The 20,630-nt window shown below is 44.0% G+C and overlaps 1 protein-coding gene across 5 annotated transcripts in view; it reads right to left on the bottom strand.

The window, feature by feature from the left end:
* Window positions 1-1,307: 1,307 nt before the first annotated feature.
* STX1B (syntaxin 1B) overlaps window positions 1,308-20,630 on the bottom strand; it is a 119,923-nt gene continuing 100,600 nt past the window's right edge. For 3 of the 5 annotated variants that reach the window (XM_056536245.1, XM_056536240.1, XM_056536241.1), the window contains exons 3-10: window positions 20,446-20,545; window positions 14,440-14,514; window positions 14,276-14,349; window positions 12,978-13,086; window positions 12,826-12,899; window positions 12,604-12,741; window positions 12,404-12,514; window positions 6,209-10,472 (exon numbers count right to left, since the gene is read on the bottom strand). In XM_056536245.1, coding sequence (XP_056392220.1) covers window positions 10,392-10,472; window positions 12,404-12,514; window positions 12,604-12,741; window positions 12,826-12,899; window positions 12,978-13,086; window positions 14,276-14,349; window positions 14,440-14,514; window positions 20,446-20,545 — 762 coding nt within the window. In that variant the 3' untranslated portion in view covers window positions 6,209-10,391. Of the gene's footprint in view, window positions 1,327-6,208; window positions 10,473-12,403; window positions 12,515-12,603; window positions 12,742-12,825; window positions 12,900-12,977; window positions 13,087-14,275; window positions 14,350-14,439; window positions 14,515-20,445; window positions 20,546-20,630 lie in introns of those variants that run through there. The other 2 variants (XM_056536243.1, XM_056536242.1) reach the window with 2 other exon arrangements.

The raw sequence follows: 20,630 nt of genomic DNA, 5'->3' as shown, positions 1-20,630 counted from the left end.
GCAGGTAACATGATTTGGTGGTGGTGGGGGGGGGGGTGAGCAGAACAGCGCTGGCAGGTAACATGATTTGGTGGTGGTGGTGGGGGGGTGAGCAGAACAGCGCTGGCGGGTAACATGATTTGGTGGTGGTGGTGGTGGGGGGGTGAGCAGAACAGCGCTGGCAGGTAACATGATTTGGTGGTGGTGGTGGTGGGGGGGTGAGCAGAACAGCGCTGGCAGGTAACATGATTTGGTGGTGGTGGTGGTGGGGGGGTGAGCAGAACAGCGCTGGCAGGTAACATGATTCGGTGGTGGTGGTGGGGGGGGTGAGCAGAACAGCGCTGGCAGGTAACATGATTCGGTGGTGGTGGGGGGGGGGTGAGCAGAACAGCGCTGGCAGGTAACATGATTTGGTGGGGGGGGAGCAGAACAGCGCTCGAGGGTCACATGATTGGGGGGGGCTGGGGTGAAAGAAATACCGTTATATGCCGTGGAACCGCCATAAGTTACAAAAATACCGTGATACACATTTTTGGTCATACCGCCCAGCTCTACCCTCCAGCTCTATCTGTATACTGCTACTATCTCTATAGAATCAGGATATATAGTAGTTTTACACCTCCCCTCCAGCTCTATCTCTATACTGCTGCTATCTCTATGGGATCAGGATATATAGTAGTTATACACCTCCCCCCAGCTCTATCTGTATACTGCTGCTATCTATATGGGATCAGGATATATAGTAGTTATACTCCTCCCCTCCAAGCTCTATCTGTATACTGCTGCTACTATCTCTATATGATCATGATATATAGTAATTATACATCTCCCTCCCAGCTCTATCTGTATACTGCAGCTATCTCTATGGAATCAGACTATATAGTAGTTATACACCTCCCCTCCAGCTCTATCTGTATACTGCTGCTGCTCTTTATAGGATCCTGATATATAGCAGTTATGTGCCTCCATTGTGGCTATGTTCACATTCTTTTACTGAAATTACAAAGATCATTGTATTTTTTTTATAACAATTTTGGAAAGTCACAGCCAAAAAAACGTGTGAACATATGACTTCGAAAGACTTCTAAAAGCACAAGTGTGATTATGGGTCAATACACTTACAGCGCCATCCGTCTATGAATGGGATATCTGTAAGGATATAAGCGCGTCACTCACTGAGCGTCACCCCCCGCTCCCCGGATAGGGGTTTGTACATACCAGATGATGGCGGAGATCACAGGGGTCACCTCCTCATCTTCGCCCATCAGCTCCGTCTCGCTTCTTGCAGTCCCATGTCGTGCTGAGGCTGCAGGTCTGTTTACTGCATCTATGTGATGTCACAATTTACTGTAATATGAATAAACTGAGTGTAAGATCCTGCACTAACACCATGGTGGGGGGATTTATCATTGGTTTTACCCTTTTATTTATAGTGTTAAAGGGGTACTCCGCCCCAAGACATCTTATTCCCTATCCAATGGATAGTACGACACCCCTGCGGAACCTTGCGATCTCTGTGCAGCACCCGGAAAGCTGGGTATGGGCGGTGGGGATCGTGACATCACTGCCACCCCACCCCCCAGGTGATGTCACACCACGCCCCCTCAATGCAAGTCTATGGGAGGGGGCGTGGCATTCGCCACGCCCCCTCCCATACACTTGCATTGAGGGGGTGTGGCGTGATGGAACAAGGGGCACCCGCTCCAAGCATTCGGAATGTAGTGGAGTACCCCTTTAATTTGCCGCACTATTTGTCGCCGATGCTGTTTTAGATGCGACTTTTGCTCTGGATATGAATTTGTTATGTGCAACTTGTCGCGCAATTTGTCGCACGTACACATTACCACTACACAAATTAAACGTGTAAAAAATCGTTCATCTACATTACCCTTAATAACCCCCCTCCCCATAGCTTTATAAGGGGTCAAAGCTCCGTTTCCTGATACAGAGCTCCAAACCCCCTGCAGGGGCGGTTAAATGATGATACGTTTTTGCCTAGTTATATATTGTGTAACCATATCACATGGTCGTACCGGGACACAACTGCACACATGGCGGTCAACAACATACAAGAAATGTGCATTAGGCTTAAAGGGGTATTCCAGGCAAAAACTTTATTTATATATATCAACTGGCTCCGGAAAGTTAAACAGATTTGTAAATTACTTCTATTAAAAAATCTTAATCCTTCCAATAGTTATTAGCTTCTGAAGTTGAGTTGCTGTTTTCTGTCTAACTGCTTTCTGATGAAAGTCCCGGGAGCTGTCCAGCTCCTATGGGGATATTTTCCCATCATGCACAGCTCCCCGGACGTGACATCATCATTGACCAGTTAGACAGAAAACTTCAGAAGCTAATAACTATTGGAAGGATTAAGATTTTTTAATAGAAGTAATTTACAAATCTGTTTAACTTTCCGGAGCCAGTTGATATATATAAAAAAAGTTTTTGCCTGGAATACCCCTTTAACCTATAATTTCCAGCATTTCTTTCTTTATATTATACTCAGAATCTGAAAATTGTGCAACCATTCTAATTGTTACCATTCATCTAAAATAGTTTGCAAATAGTCTTTAATGAAAAAAAAAGTCTTCTGCCGTATTGTGTATGCAGCTTTCAGGCAGCCTAATGCTAATACATGTCTTAACCCAGTGTAGCCTAACCCTTTAGATTCCATCTTACTCTAATCCAATGTTTCCCAACTCCCAGAAAGACTTTACTTACTTTTTCTCCCTGCACTGTGGATGTTTACTCAATGTGCTCAGTAAAAGACACAAAAGGCTCAGCTGGGTGTGTGTTATTAGTTAGTTACATTGCTTTCTTGTTCAACATTTTAGAGAAACACAGTCAGACAATGTTATATTAGTAACCAATGCAAAAATTCCGGAGGGATTCCAAAGAGTTTGCTTACTTTTTCTCCCTGCACTGTGGATGTTTAAGCAAGGTGCTTGCTAAAAGACATAGATTGCACAACTGGATGTGTGTTATTAACTTAAAGGGGTTATCCAGGAAAAAAACTTTTTTTTTTTTTATATATCAACTGGCTCCAGAAAGTTAAACAGATTTGCAAATTACTTCTATTAAACAATCTTAATTCTTTCAGTACTTATGAGCTTCTGAAGTTAAGGTTGTTCTTTTCTGTTTAAGTGCTCTCTGATGACACGTGTCTCGGGAACCGCCCAGTTTAGAAGAGGTTTGCTATGGGGATTTTCTCCTAAACTGGGCGGTTCCCGAGACACGTGTCATCAGAGAGCACTTAGACAGAAAAGAACAACCTTAACTTCAGAAGCTCATAAGTACTGAAAGGATTAAGATTTTTTAATAGAAGTAATTTACAAATCTGTTTAACTTTCTGGAGCCAGTTGATATAAAAAATGTTTTCCCTGGATAACCCCTTTAACTGCTATACTTGTTTTAACGCTGCCAGTGTGTACTACATTCCGCTGCCTCCCTCTCCTCGCTGCAGGCTCCGGTCTGCTCCCTCCACACTGTCTCACCCAGCAACAGTGTCTGGTGCATCTAGCAGGGGCTGCACAAGGCCTGCCTCTTTAAGGGTTTGTGCGCATCTCTTACTCTATTCCCCCTCCAATCCATGACTGATGTCTCTTTTTTAGGGCGCTCCGACCTCGCCTTCTCACCTGAGCTACCAATTGGTTATCCATAGTAAAGGTTCCGTTGATTGTGCTGTTCTGCTGTATCCTGTGTTCCCAGACCTTTGCCTGTTTTGTGACACCGCCTCTTGCCTGACCCCATGATACCTTCCTCTCCTCGTACAGACTTCGGACTGCTGGACTACTTGCCTGTATCCTTGGTGCTTTGTACCAGGGTCCTCAGGCCTGCTTAGTGGAGACACATAGCTCTGCCTAGGAGCTGAATACACATAACGGGAGGAGTTTTTTTTCTATTAATTTTTTTCTTCAGAACTAATTACAAAGTCGCTTCACTTTTTTCATTTTAGGGGGGAAAACACACGATCAGGTTGCGTTGCGGTTGTATCGCAGTTTGTAACTGCATCCATGGAAGAATTTCATTGTGGTATTGGAAACTGCAACGCAACCTGTGCGTTTCCACCCTTAGTGGCATAGTAATAGCTGACTGCAAAAGCCCGTACACCCTTAAAGGGGTACTCCACTGCTCAGCGTTTGGAACAAACTGTCCCGAACGCTGGAGCGCTGGAGCCGCAGAGTACCCCTTTGAAGAATGACCATGGGACCATATATGGATCACCATATAAATTGTTATTAACCGGGAGATTATTCCATTTTAATGGTAATTATTTCCCCAATTTAGGCTAAGTTCACAAGGCATAACATTTCCAGAGGTATTTTATTTCATGTAATTTTTCCTTCGTAATTAGCAAAAGAAAAGAAAAAAGGTCATTTAGGAAATGTGCGTGTGAAATAAAATATGTCGGAATATTTTGCACAGTGAGAACTTAGCCTCATACGTTTTTTTTATAGGTATCAAAATAAATAAATAAATAAAAAAAACACCTGACTTAAAAATTTCTAAATTCCAACCACAGACTATTTTTGGTGATATATAGAGCGTATTTTAAGGTGTATGATTTCATTTATAAATGAAAAAAAAAATTATGTTTAAACAATATTCTGATTGAAAATACATAAATAAATAATAATAATAATAAAAAATAAAATAAATAAATAAATATAATAATAATAAGTATATATATATATATATATATATATATATATATATATATATATACACACATGATACATATCTATCTATATATATTTTGGCCCACAGTGTAAAACAACATATATCTCTATTTTTTTTTCTTTTACAAAATGACAGCTGTAAAATTGACTTTGAAATCTCGCAGAGACAAGTTATAAGCTTTGATCGAGACCTCCACTGATCAGGAGAACAGGCGAGGAGAGGTGCACTTCACTCCCCAGTTCTCAGCAATCTAGGTCTTCTCTGGACGGCCCCAGTGCAGAGAACGCTGAGAGCTGATTGCTGAGACCCGTTCCTTCTCCTGATCGGGGGATGGTGTTATTGGAGTCAAATCTTCCACGGAATGATCTCACAGTCAATACTTTTTACTCAAATTTCAAAAACTTCTTGTACCTCCCAACCAAAACTTTGGTATCTAGTCTGTCTCGGTCAAAACTTCATTATCTAGTCTCTCTCGATTAAAAATTGGTATCTCGTTTTTCTCAATCAAAACTTTGGTTTCTCGTCTCCCGCGATTAAAGCTCGACATGTCTCTGTTACTTGCCAAAAAGATTTTTTTTTCAATGACGCCCATTATAAGAAATGTTTTTTTTTTTGGCCTAATGCACACAATGTAATTACGGCTTTATTTAACCTCCAGGCCGCCATATACAACCCATAGAAGTCTACTTAATGCACATATTATGGCTTTGTAAACCCTCGTGGCCATCAAAGAAGTCTACTGGTTCCTCCTGTACCTCTGTATAGAATTGTGGTTGTTCCACAAAGTGCCGTATTGAGGAGCATAAGAATATTTTCATATGGAGCACTTTATGGCGGCACACTTATTTCGGGGCCATAGGGACTGAAAGGGGGTATTCCGGGTTTATACATCTTATCCACTATCCAAAGGATAGGGGTTAAGATTTATGATCGCAGGGGTCCCACCGTTGGGGACCCCCACAATCTCGGTGTAGCCCCCGACATTCTGTGTAGGGCGCTGCCTCCGAGACGGGGACATGACGTCACGGCCACGCCCCCTCCATTCATGTCTATGACAGGGGGCGTGGCATCATGTCCCTGTCTCAGAGGCAGCACCCGACACAGAATACTGGGGGCTGCACCGAGATTGTGGGGGTCCCCAGTGGTGGGACCCCTGTGTGTTCAAATGTTTTTATTGAATTTTTCAAGAATTTACAAATAACATAAATTACATATAACACAGGCCAATCCTCTATAGTGGATGAGATGTATAAACCCGGAATACCCCTTTAAGGTGCCTATGTACACAGTTCTGCTCTATGCATGTTGCCACCTGAGTGTATATGTTTTTCATACAAATTTATAGTAATTTTTCCAGACACATTTTTGAAGGACATTGAAAACAACTTCATGACGGAAACAGCATGGACCCCAATCTTCTGAGCCGCGTCTACTGGAGAAGCTTCACCGGTAGATGTCAGATACGTTATAATAGGTTATAACCATTGGTCTTATTGGGTGGTGACCCCCTCCATCCCAGACAAAAGACATCAGGTAAATACACACACAAAGAGACATGACTGTTTACTTCACAAAAACACATTAGGGTGAGGGGATTTTTCTGATGGTTTTTTTTTTTGTTCTTTTTTCCAGCAGCACAATAAAAAAACACAAAAAAACAACAAACAAAAACAAATAAAGACGACACACTTTTTTTTAAACCGAGAATTCAGATTATTTTTTTCTTCTCTTTTTCACGGTTTCTGCTGTAATTTTTTTTCACATTTTTGTAACATGCAAGCAGTTTTTTTTCAGAATTTTTTTCATTTTTTGTATATTTTTCAACCTTAAAACAACTTTTTTTTGTTTTTTTTTTTGTTTTTTTTGCAATTCACATTTTTTTTTCAACTGAGACGTTTTTAAACATCAAAAAATTTTCATACGGGAGGGAAGGGAGTAAAAGGGGAGGAGAGGAAGCGGAAGAATTGAACACCCTTGTCTTCTAGTTTAGGATGTACCGCAGGCTCCTCTGATTGGCGAGGGAGGAGCGGGAAGGCTTCATGTGCCACACGTCGTCTTCACCGGGGGAGTGCTTGGTATCCGCCCTCCCCCGGCTCACCAAGACTGTGGAGAGTTGGGTTTGGAGAGGGTTGGTCTCACTCTCTTAGAAGGTCAGCCATTTTTCTGAAGACATTTTGATGATCTTATTGGAGTCGAATCTTCCTGGCAATGATCTTAAAGTCAAGAATTTTTACCTCAATTTCAAACATTTTTTAATATCTTGCACTTTGGTATCTCGTCTCTTGGGAGCAATTATTTTGTACTGGGAGTAGTGGATTCCATGTTTTTCTTGGACAATACTGCATAAAGTCTATGTGACACCAGAGAAGCTTTGGATGGGGGGTCACATTTTTGTGGCTGACTCCTCCATACACTGTCATGGGTAGACAGCCCAACATACACCCCAGCTCTTGTCATGAAACACTGAACCCCTCCCTTCCTCCCACCCTGGGCTCTGCCGCTCCCTCTCTGCGCGATCCCCTCCTTAATACTCATTGCAATTTTCGATGATCCTCGCGACCAGAGACGCTCAATAAAATGAAACAAACATGCAAATTTCAAGGCCGCTAACGGAGAAAAAACATTTACAGCAAATCCAAAGACGAAAAAAGCCAATTAAGACACCCAGAGATCCAAGGGCACAACACACACAATGGGACCAGAGACGTTCATACAATATGGCTGCTGAGGGCGGCCATTTTGAAACTTGCTTCTCTACTGGACACTCTTATTTGAACATGCTTCTGTGTTCTCCAAACACATCATAGTAAATACACATTCATCACCTCTGTTCTCCAATTAACCTATACTAAAGAAGGAGGGAACACGGCCGGCGCCGAGCACCCCCGATAGAAGACACTGGTAACAAAAAAAAATTACAATAAAAAAATAAATAAAAATGATAAAAATAAAGAAAAATAAATATATAAGGCTTTGTAAGGAGAGGAACAAGTTCGGTTGTGATCTGCATATTAAAAAAATAAAAATAAAATCCATATACCACACACAAGAGGACGTTAACTTACCCCCCAGCTAGATCTAGAGGTCCCCTTAAAAAAAATAAAAATAAAAAACGAATAATAATAATTCAGTTGCCACGGTAGACATCAGACGATTCTCTGACACATCCCTGACATGAGACTGAATTGCTTGTTTCCTTAGATTTAATATATATATATATATTTTTAATTTAAATCTCTATATATTTATTTATATGAAATAATTCAATATTAAAGCTGAAGGCAGGACGGACCACATGTCACTGTGGTGTGTAAAAAACAAAACAAAAAAAAACACCCCAAAAACAATGAAATCTGCATAGATACAGTAAAGAAACCCTCTTCGTCTGCTGGGGCAGCCATTTTAATTTGTGACCTAAGCTACTCATGATGGCTGATGATGGCGGACAGGCGGGAGCAGCGGATGGGCTGGCTACCCTCTAGCGGATATATAAAGAAAAATTTTGAAAAAAAACTATCGGCTAACTACATTTGAGAAGTCACGGTCCGAACACAACACGCTGAGGTTTTTTGAGTTCAAAATGGCCGCCCCGGTTAAGTTCTTGGCCGGAGCTGTTGCGGTTCTTGCATGCACAGGAGAGGCTTAGCCTGTCCCTTTCTCCTCTCCTACTAGTGAAAAGGTTTAATTTTACTTTATTTTTTTTTTATTTTGTAATCGGGACAAAAAAGACTTGTAATATCCACAAGAGACGGGGGGGCTCGATTCATGCAAAAGGCGACGGAGTAGACGAACAGACGGAACGGAGGAAGAGCGCTGAAAGGGGCTGTGTGTGCTGCTGACATTTCATTGTAATATCTGCATTAAAGTTTGTACCACTCGGGAACGGGGAAACGATATGTGACGAGTGCCGTAAAGTAGATCTTGCTCATTGTAGCCCCCCCCCCCCCCACCCACTACATGTCTCTGTGCTATAACCTCAACACAGGTGACGGACATCTACACTATATGTTTGTGTGCACAACAAGCGTCGGGTCATTAAAAAAAAATAAAATCTTAATTATTAAATAAAAAATTTACATCACTCGAGCCCTGACCGGCGCACCACAATCCTCTTTTTTCTTTGATGCCCCGGACAGAACAGCTGTGAGGTCAGAGTACTTTATTGCTGTATGACGGGATGAGTATCTTACACGCACTCGCGCTGCCTGTTCATTTTTTGTTTTTTTTGCTGCTTACAGGGCCGGGGAGGGGGTGTAACATACACTAGTGGAGGGTCAGTGGAAGGAAAAATTGGAGATATCGCTGAACACAGTGAAAACAGGAACAAACTGTTTTTTTTTCCCCCAGAATAATTAGGATGAATTAGGAAAGCGACGAATGATCGGATTGTACGAAAATCGAAGACGATTGTTTCTTGCATATCTCAAGGGGGGTTCAAAGCTTTGCCCGTAGAGCAGTGCCATAGCCCGCCAATCTATTTGTTGGGACAGACTTTGTAGTATCAGACGCTGCCCGAGCTCCTCGCGGTGTATGTAAACTATTCCGGGAATCCATACAGGATGGCCCGAATACTGATTCATACAGGAGCAAACTAGAAAATCCTAAAAATGGGGGTTGTTATATAGGGGGCAAGGGATATATATATATACGAGTATATAGAGGAAGCAGACAAAGCCATTCTAATATACATGGCTGGCGGCTGCTGCTGGGACGGACGCAACATGGAGATCCCTGGGATAGGGATGATTCGCAGCTGCGCAGGTAAATGGGAGGATTTCCCGCACCGAGGATGGTTATGAAGGATGAGATGAAGGACGAGAGGCAGATCTCCTCGTCTTATTAGGAAAGAAGATGCGGCGATGCTTCCCCTGCCTATTGCTACGGCTGCAGAATACACAAGTACAACATAGTTTATTCGGAGCTCAGCCACGCGGTGTGTCACCTCAGGATGCTATTCACGTAGTATCCAGCCTTTTCCCCAGTCAGCGACCATCAACTAGAGGACACTGACTTCCCAAGATGGAAGCACGACTCACAGCTCACGTGCCCCACCTGCCCCCTTCGACACCGCCACCTAGCCCCCCCCCACTCATACATCACCACTTGATCGATAAGACAGAAGAGATATGAGCATAACACACAAAGACAGACAAACACACTCAGCCACCGGTCAAGAGAAAACGGACAATTCAAAGCGCCAGGTCGGACCCCTCTGTCCACTCTCCACACGTTCAGGGGTCCCCATGCAACACGTCCAGCAACGTCAAATACAAGTACGTTTTTTTTGTTTGTTTTTGACAGACAGGATAACAAAGAATAAAAATGACAAAAAAATAAAATAAAACAAAAAACGGGAAACAGACACAGAGGAGGAAAAAGAAATCCGGGAATTTTTGGCCCTTTTTTTCGCCCCCCAACTCCTGTGGGTGACAGGTTATAATTTGGCTTTAGGTTGACGTCAGTTAACACTGCTGAGGGGTAGAGTGACTCCAGAAATACGCGCCCCCGTAAGACTGAATTAGCTGATGGTAACCTAACTCCTGAGTGAAACCCACAGAGGCGAAAACGGGTCGGCCGCACTCACAGCTTCCTGATCTGTGCGTAAATTCCAATACTTATCGTGTACGTTAATATTGTATCTCTTTTTGTTTTTTTGTTTGTTTCTTTTTGTAATTCACTATTTTCTTTATCTTTCCTTTTTACTCTGCTTTGTGCATTTGTTTATTATTTCAGAAACCCAATGTCCCCCCGATAGAGGAGGCGAGAACGACACCCAGCACCACACAACAGATTATGATCATAATCTTCTTCTACATACCCAACGCCATCAGAATCGGAGGAAAAGCGAAGAGAACGGGAAAATGTGGCGGATGAAGAAGAGGAGGAAGAGACGTAAAAAGAGGTAAAAAATGGATAAGGGCAAAGGGAGAGGAGGAGGAGGGGAGAGCGGTGGGATAGAAAAGAAAGATGGATAAAGAATGGGGGAAAAGGGTAGAGAGAGGAGGGAATGGGTGTAAGGGAGAGATGGAAGAAGGCAGAGAAAAAAGAAGAGAAAATGGAAGAGAAATAAGGAAAATGTAGAGGGAAAAAGAAGACAAGAAATGGTGAAGGGAAAAGAAAGAAGGTAAAGGTAGAGAGAGAAAAAAGTAAGAAAAAGGTTGACAGAAAGGAAGAAATGAAATGGTGGAGGGAAAGGGAGTAAGTCAAGGGAAGAGGGAAAAAGTAAGGAAAAGAAACAAAAATGTAAAGGGAACAGAGGAAAGGAAAAGGTAGAAGGGCAGATAAAGGCATGGGGAGGGGGCAATGGGGGCAATTCAGGGATGGAACATAGAGAAACAAAAGATGCATCAATGGAAGGAAAGGGAAGGAAAGAGGAAGTCGTTGGGGGAAGGAGGAACAGCGGGAGGAGGGTGAAGGGTTGAAGGAGGCAAAAACACAAGCAAGGAGCGAAAAGTGCAAAAGTCAAGGGTTAGATGAAGAGTTCGGTACGGAGAGAAAAGGAAGATCAGAAGGAAAGAGACAAAGGGGAAAGATGTGGAGGAAGAAGAAGAAGGGAGAGAACAGAGAGAAGAAATCGTCAGCAGTGTTATAAAGACAGGGACAGACAATACAGAGCAGTAATACATTACAGTGGTCCCTCAGGTTACAATATTCATTGGTTCTCGGACGACCATTGTATGTTGAAACCATTGTATGTTGAGACCAGAACTCTATGGAAACCTGGTAATTGGTTCTAAAGGCACCAAAAATAAGGAAAAAAGTAGATAACTAATATAGATAAAGCAAATCCTTACATATAAAAGTAAGAAAGATCTGCTGGGAGCTGTAATCACTGTCTGTCAGTGTTTTCAGAGCAGGGAGCCTCCAGCTGTTGCAAAACTACAACTCCCAGCATGCCCGGACAGCCAAAGGCTGTCCGGGCATGATGGGAGTTGTATTTTGCAACAGCTGAGGGCACCCTGCTTGGGAAACACTGGTTTATGTAGAGGACAGGATCTTCTTCGGGTTCCTGTACAGTAGGGGCAATGTCCTAAAAAAGTAACATGAAGTCGCCCTCACCTGGTGTCCTAAGGGGCAGGTAACCCTGGTACAGGTAAAGAGTACAGAACATGTAATACCTCCCTGTACTGTAGGGGGCGCTACCAGACACCAGTCAGTGCATACACTTCAGTAATACAGGTAAAGAGTACAGAACATGTAATACCTCCCTGTACTGTAGGGGGCGCTACCAGACACCAGTCAGTGCATACACTTTAGTAATACAGGTAAAGAGTACAGAACATGTAATACCTCCCTGTACTGTAGGGGGCGCTACCAGACACCAGTCAGTGCATACACTTCAGTATTACAGGTAAAGAGTACAGAGCATGTAATACCTCCCTGTACTGTAGGGGGCGCTATCAGACACCAGTCAGTGCATGCACTTCAGGAATACTGGGGTTTTACCAGTAAAATGCCCATTCTGATTGGTCAGTTCTTCCAGCCATTGACGCGTTTCACAGATCTGGACTGTCTGTAGCATTGGATGTTGAGTCTGGTTTCAAGTTACATTGGTCCAGAAAAGACCATTGTATGTTGAAACTATTGTATGTTGAGGCCATTGTAAGTTGAGGGATCACTGTATATCAGTCCCCCCTGTGCTGCGGTCCGCTCTATATACTACACGTATGTGAGTCTGTCTGGGTCAATGCTCTTCTACCAGTCTGTCCGGTGATCAGTACAGGTCCAGTCAGATACTCACCCTCCGTGCTTTGCTCTGATATTTCACAGCTTTCTTGGTATCAGACACTGCTCGCTCCACATAGTCCACAGAGTGCTCCACATTATACTCAATGCGATCTATCATCTCCCCCTGGGAATGGACAAAACACCAGCAGGTTATTTGGCGTCCATGCTTTATAGGCTTGGCCCAGTGTGTGACCATGGGCTGGGCCCCCTCACCTGGCTCTCCACCAGCATAGCCATGTCTACAAACATGTCATGCAGCTCCCGGATGCTGGTCTCCAACTTGATGATCTCATTGTGTCGTGTTTCGATCTCGTTCAGGGCTTGTTTGGTCATCTGAGAGTCCATCTTGATCTGTATGAGGGGGAAAAAAAAGGTTGACACTTGGGCTTGAAGATACATTTCATGTTCCTCATGCTTTTTTTTTTAGGTGTTTACATCATCTGTGAATATGGCCAGCTTCCCGCTCTCCAGCATGTCTTCCAGCTCCTCGTTGGTTGTGGTTCTTCCAGCTGCCGGGAGAAAATAAAGAAGGGGGTCAGGACAATTCTCCTAAAACGACTCCTCCCTATCAATTCCAGAATACGTACTGATCTCCAGCTGTCGCTGGATACGGTCCTTGCAGCGGTCTCTGTATTTAGATTGCGTTGCGTTGTATTCTGTCATCACTTCCACAAATTTACGGGACAGAGTAGAATGCTGTGGAGGAGAAAGAACAGAGTGAGAGCCGAACAAGTAAACGGGTAGATGAGACGGATGAGTGAAACGCATGGGAACTGAAGGAAGGAACAGGGAGGATGATTACGGTGCCCATGATCTGCCATACGATGGTCTAAAGAACCCTTATGGGGTTATAACTATACTATGGTTGGGTTGCGTTTGCGTTTTAGCCTTCCGACTGTTAGGAGGACTCCTGATGTGGTGCATTCGTTGAATTTCTTGTGCTCCTATATACCCCATTTTCTGTTCCTCTGGTCGTAATCTTGTATTCGTCACCCACCTGTTTGAGCCGTGTGGCGGGGTCGGAGTATCGTGATGTCATGACTCTGCCCCCCGTGTGACGTCACCCCCCGCCCCCGCTATGCAAGTCTATGGGAGGGGGCGTGACGGCCGTCATGCCCCCTCCCATAGACTTGCATAGTGGGGGCAGGGGGTGACATGCCCGCCTCCCATAGACTTGCATAGCGGGGAGTGATGTCACACGGGGGCGGAGTCGTGACATCACGATACTGCGGCCCCGTGGTCGCCACCCGGCTGTTGGTGAGCTGGCACCGCGGCATGCAGCTCAAACAGGTGGGTGGCGAATACAAGATTGCGGGGGTCCTCAGCGGCGGGACATCTTATCCCCTATCCTTTGGATAGGGGATAAGATATCTCAGGGCCGGAGTACTCCTTTAAAGAGATACTCCGCCCCTAGACATCTTATCCCCTATACAAAGGATAGAGGATAAAATGTCTGACAGCGGGGTTCGGCCGCTGGGACCCCCTGCAATCTCCAGGCCACCACCCCAGCACTATGAACATTAAGTTCAGAGCGCAGGGTTTAGGGTGGTCGTAGTCGTGACATCACACGACGCCCCTTCCATTCATGTCTATGGGAGCGGAGGTGACGTAGGGGTGAAGGCCCAGAGATCACGGGGGTCCCCAGCGGCCAGACCCCTCGCGATCAGACATCTTATCCCCTTTCCCTTGGATAGGGAATATTATGTCTAGGGGCGGAGTGCCCCTATACTGGGCAGAGCAGCTGTCTTTCCTCTGTCTGACCATCACAGAGTCCACAGGATCCACTCAGTGACCATAACTGGATGTAATGTAGGATGAGACATTTCCCAGGTGGATTCCCATTAGCCCAGGCGCCTCCACTATTCTGCTCCTCGGGGCCCCCTACCTGTGTTTTCCGGATGCGCAGGTCGGCTGAGGAGCGGTTCATTCCCTCTTCCTGTTCGATGCTCTGCTCGATGGCTGTAAGGAAGGAGGGAGATCAGGCACAGGGCGCTAGTTATGAAAAAACATTGTGCAGATGTGGAATACACTAGAATGCCGAGAACCCACCTTTCAACTTGGAGCGCACTTTGTTGGCCGTTTTCTTGATGTCGGCCGTGAGATCCTCCAGCTCTTGCTTGGTTTCTAGAGAATGGAGACAAAGAGAAGGAAGTTATATCTAATAGACCACGTGCTCCAATTTCTCAATATTTTCTCTGCTTGTCGTTAAGAGGGTTATGCAAGATTAGAAAAACAGAGCTGGTTTATTTTGCAAACAGCGCCACACTGTCCTCAGGTTGTGTGTGGTATTACAACTTGGCTCTATTTACTCCATTGGAACTGAGCTGCAATACCATACACAATCTGAGGAGAGGGGTGGCGCTGTTTTTGGAACAAATTAACTTTATTTTTCAATTAATAGATAACACCTTTGGGGTACGGTAGCGTATTTGATGCGGCTGCGTATTTTCCTTCACACTGAAGCCAATGAGTAGCAAAATACGCAGCAGCAACAAATACACTATGTGGGACCGTACCCTTAGTGAGTGGACTGCATATGTTTGCACTGATACATTGTAACAAACATACGAGGCCCGGAGAGAGATCGGCATTGCTGAGGTGTTTAGCTCACCACACAGGACTGTGCTGTGCACTGATACACTGTAACAAATTATCAGCGCAGGTGAGGGGTTTGGATGTATGAAAGCCTCTTTAGGCCGGGTTCACATTCACCTAGCGATCCACCATAGTTTTCATGCAGTGTGGTAAGATGATCGCATCCACGAGTCTAGTGCCGTGCATCACATCAATTTATGGCGCACCAGACGGGAAGCAGTGGATATATATATATGAAGAAAAGGATAAAACATACACTCCCTGGCCACTTTAATAGCTGTACCTATCTAGTCTCGGGTCGGATCCCTTTATACTTTCTATAAGGTAATGGACATGCTCCTCAGAGATTTTGCTCCATACAGACATGATGACATCACACAGTTCCTCCATATGGACATGATGACATCACACAGTTCCTCCATATAGACATGATGACATCACACAGTTCCTCCATATAGACATGATGACATCACACAGTTCCTCTATACGGACATGATGACATCACACAGTTCCTCTATACGGACATGATGACATCACACAGTTGCTGTAGATTTGTCGGATCCATGATGAGAATCTCCGGTTCCACCACATCCCAGTGTCGATCTATTGGATGAGATCTGGTGACTGTGGAGGCCATTGGAGACATGTGACCTCATTGTTCTGTATGAGATGATGTCATGTGACCTCATTGTCCTGTATGAGATGATGTCATGTGACCTCATTGTCCTGTATGAGATGATGTCATGTGACCTCATTGTTCTGTATGAGATGATGTCATGTGACCTCATTGTCCTGTATGAGATGATGTCATGTGACCTCATTGTCCTGTAGGAGATGATGTCATGTGACCTCATTGTCCTGTAGGAGATGATGTCATGTGACCTCATTGTCCTGTATGAGATGATGTCATGTGACCTCATTGTCCTGTATGAGATGATGTCATGTGATCTCATTGTTCTGTATGAGATGATGTCATGTGACCTCATTGTCCTGTATGAGATGATGTCATGTGACCTCATTGTTCTGTATGAGATGATGCCATGTGATCTCATTGTCCTGTATGAGATGATGTCATGTGACCTCGTTGTCCTGTATGAGATGATGTCATGTGACCTCATTGTTCTGTATGAGATGATGCCATGTGACCTCATTGTCCTGTATGAGATGATGTCATGTGACCTCGTTGTCCTGTATGAGATGATGTCATGTGACCTCATTGTCCTGTATGAGATGATGTCATGTGATCTCATTGTCCTGTATGAGATTATGTCATGTGATCTCATTGTCCTGTATGAGATGATGTCATGTGATCTCATTGTCCTGTATGAGATGATGTCATGTGACCTCATTGTCCTGTATGAGATGATGTCATGTGATCTCATTGTTCTGTATGAGATGATGTCATGTGACCTCATTGTCCTGTATGAGATGATGTCATGTGACCTCATTGTTCTGTATGAGATGATGCCATGTGACCTCATTGTCCTGTATGAGATGATGTCATGTGACCTCGTTGTCCTGTATGAGATGATGTCATGTGACCTCATTGTTCTGTATGAGATGATGCCATGTGACCTCATTGTCCTGTATGAGATGATGTCATGTGACCTCATTGTCCTGTATGAGATGATGTCATGTGACCTCATTGTTCTGTATGAGATGATGCCATGTGACCTCATTGTCCTGTATGAGATGATGTCATGTGACCTCGTTGTCCTGTATGAGATGATGTCATGTGACCTCATTGTTCTGTATGAGATGATGCCATGTGACCTCATTGTCCTGTATGAGATGATGTCATGTGACCTCATTGTCCTGTATGAGATGATGTCATGTGATCTCATTGTCCTGTATGAGATGATGTCATGTGATCTCATTGTCCTGTATGAGATGATGTCATGTGATCTCATTGTTCTGTATGAGATGATGCCATGTGACCTCATTGTTCTGTATGAGATTATGTCATGTGACCTCATTGTCCTGTATGAGATGATGTCATGTGATCTCATTGTCCTGTATGAGATGATGTCATGTGATCTCATTGTCCTGTATGAGATGATGTCATGTGATCTCATTGTCCTGTATGAGATGATGTCATGTGATCTCATTGTCCTGTATGAGATGATGTCATGTGATCTCATTGTCCTGTATCAGATGATGTCATGTGATCTCATTGTCCTGTATCAGATGATGTCATGTGACATGGGGCATTATCCTGTAGGAAGTATCATCAGAAGATACAGGGTCCGCTGTGGTCATAAAGGGACGGACATGGTCAGTAACAATACTCAGGCAGGCTGACCCGCTGATACAAGGCAGGAGGGATCCAGGATTTATGTTGTTTATACCATATTCTGACCCTGTCATCTGATGTCACAGCTGGAATGGAGACTTCTCAGACCAGACAAGGTTCTTCCAGTCTCCAATGTGCAGTTTTGGTTCCTGTGTGAATTGTCGCCTCAGTTTCCTGTTCTTAGCTGACAGGAGGGGCCCCCGGTGTGGTCTTCGGCTGCTGTAGCCCATCTGCTTCAAGGTTGGGCATGTTGTGCGGTCAGAGATGGTTTTCTGCAGACCCTGGTTGTAACCAGTGGTTATTCTAGTTACTGTTGCCTTTCTGTCATCTCAAACCAGTCTCCCCATTCTCCTCTGATATTAACAAGGCATTTTTGTTTACATGTCTGCCACTCATTAGATATTTTCTCATTTTCGGACCGTTCTCTGTAAACCCTAGAGATATTTGTGCATGAAAATCCCAGAAATCTTCAGACCGGCCCGTCTGGCACCAACAACCATGCCACATTCACAGTCACTTAAATCCTCTTTCTTCCTAACTCTGATGCTCAGTTTGAACTTCAGCAAGTTGTATTGACCCCATCTACATGCCTAAATGCACTGAGCTGCAACCATGTCTGATTGGCTATCTGTGTTAACGAGCAATGGAACCAGTGTACCTAATAAAGTGGCCAGTGAGGGTTTATTGTAGAGGGAGCGAATACAAAAATAAAAAAACCTCCCCATTAGGACTCATAAGTGGGTTGTATAACTACTACAAATAACAGCGGTATACAGATAGAGATGGAGGGGAGATGTATAACTACTATATATCCTGATCCCATAGAGATAGCAGCAGTGTACAGATAGAGCTGGAGGGGAGGTGTACAACTACTATATATCCTGATCCCATAGAGATAACAGCAATATACAGATAGAGCTGGAGGGGAGGTGTACAACTACTATATATCCTGATCCCATAGAGATAGCAGCAGTATACAGATAGAGCTGGAGGGGAGGTGTATAACTACTATATATCCTGATCCCATAGAGATAGCAGCAGTATACAGATAGAGCTGGAGGGGAGGTGTATAACTACTATATATCCTGATCCCATAGAGATAGCAGCAGTATACAGATAGAGATGGAAGGGAGATGTATAACTACTATATATCCTGATCCCATAGAGATAGCAGCAGTGTACAGATAGAGCTGGAGGGGAGGTGTACAACTACTATATATCCTGATCCCATAGAGATAGCAGCAGTATACAGATAGCAATAGAGGGGAGGTGTATAACTACTATATATCCTGATCCCATAGAGATAGCAGCAGCAGTATACAGATAGAGATGGAGGGGAGATGTATAACTACTATATATCCTGATCCCATAGAGATAGCAGCAGTATACAGATAGAGATGGAGGGGAGATGTATAACTACTATATATCCTAGACCCATAGAGATAGCAGCAGTATACAGACAGAGCTGTAGGGGAGGTGTATAACTACTATATATCATGATCCCTTAGAGATAGCAGCAGTATACAGATAGAGCTGGAGGGGAGATGTATAACTACTATATATCCTGATCCCATAGAGATAGCAGCAGTATACAGATAGAGCTGGAGGGGAGGTGTATAACTACTATATATCATGATCCCATAGAGATAGCAGCAGTATACAGATAGAGCTGGAGGGGAGGTGTATATCTACTATATACCCTGATCTCATAGAGATAGCAGCAGTAGTATACAGATAGAGCTGGAGGGAAGGTGTATAACTACTATATATCCTGATCCCATAGAGATAGCAGCAGTATACAGATAGAGCTGGAGGGGGGGGTCTATAACTACTATATATCATGATCCCTTAGAGATAGCAGCAGTATACAGATAGAGCAGGAGAAGAGGTGTATAACTACTATATATCCTGATCCCTTAGAGATAGCAGCAGTATACAGATAGAGCAGGAGAAGAGGTGTATAACTACTATATATCCTGATCCCATAGAGATAGCAGCAGTATACAGATAGAGCTGGAGGGGAGGTGTATAACTACTATATATCCTGATCCTATAGAGATAGCAGCAGTATACAGATAGAGCTGGAGGGGAGGTGTATAACTACTATATATCCTGATCCTATAGAGATAGCAGAAGTATACAGATAGAGCTGGGAGAAGGGGTGTATAACTACTATATATCCTGATTCCATAGAGATAGCAGCAGTATACAGATAGAGCTGGAGGGGAGGGGAGAAGTATACCTACTATATATCCTGATCCCATAGAGATAGCAGCAGTATACAGATAGAGCTGGAGGGGAGGTGTATAACAACTATATATCCTGGTCCCATAGAGATAGCAGCAGCAGTATACAGATAGAGCTGGAGCGGAGGTGTATAACTACTATATATCCTGATCCTATAGAGATAGCAGCAGCAGTATACAGATAGAGCAGGAGGGGAGGTGTATAACTACTATATATCCTGATCCCATAGAGATAGCAGCAGTATACAGATAGAGCTGGAGGAGAGGTGTATAACTACTATATATCCTGATCCCATAGAGATAGCAGCAGCAGTATACAGATAGAGCTGGAGGGGAGGTGTATAACTACTATATATCCTGATCCCATAGAAATAACGGCAGATAAGTCAGACTGGCAATCACATGACCAAGTTACAGTAATGAAACGTTCAGATGCTGGAATAAAGCAAAATGGTGCTGTATGAATTGTGATTGCGTATGATATGGGGAACCTGGAAGGCTTCTTTAACAAGGAAAGAGAAGGGCCAGCGCGCCTTTGTGCATGTAGATCCGTGCATGGGCAAGGGGGGGAGCCACCCCATCAGAAAAAGTGCAACTTGAAGAAAAGGATCCAGCATGATTATCTTTAGTTAGTATCCTCTACATTGGTCATAAATGTAGAAGTCCCATACATACAGAGCGCTTGACGTGTTTCGACCTATGCGCTCCTAATCATAAGCAAATGATTAACACCGCATAGGTCAAAACACGTCAAGCGCTCTGTAAGTGGATATATGTGGTAATAAGTGGAATTGTGTATACATGATAAGAAAGGATTGAAGTCTTATTATCACCGCACTCAAGGGTCCCTGTGACATCACTGAGCAGCTCATGCACAGGGACAGGAAGTGTTGCCATAGGGACATAAGAGGTTGTACTTACTCTCATCAGGGTTGGGTGCTGCCAAAATGGCGCTATGCTGTTTCTTCACTTGTTCCACATCCTCTGAGAGCTTCTCGATGCATCCCCGGATCTCCTCCACCTGTGGAGGGAAAGGACAAGGCTCCATATATCAGAGTTCAGGGGAACAGGGGCCGCGTGCGCCGAGGGACGCGGATATTACCGGG

This window comes from Hyla sarda, chromosome 8 (genome assembly GCF_029499605.1).
Source record: "Hyla sarda isolate aHylSar1 chromosome 8, aHylSar1.hap1, whole genome shotgun sequence".
Taxonomy (NCBI): domain Eukaryota; kingdom Metazoa; phylum Chordata; class Amphibia; order Anura; family Hylidae; genus Hyla; species Hyla sarda.
Note: the sequence above shows the minus strand (reverse complement) of the source record. Positions and strands in the feature narration are given on the sequence as shown.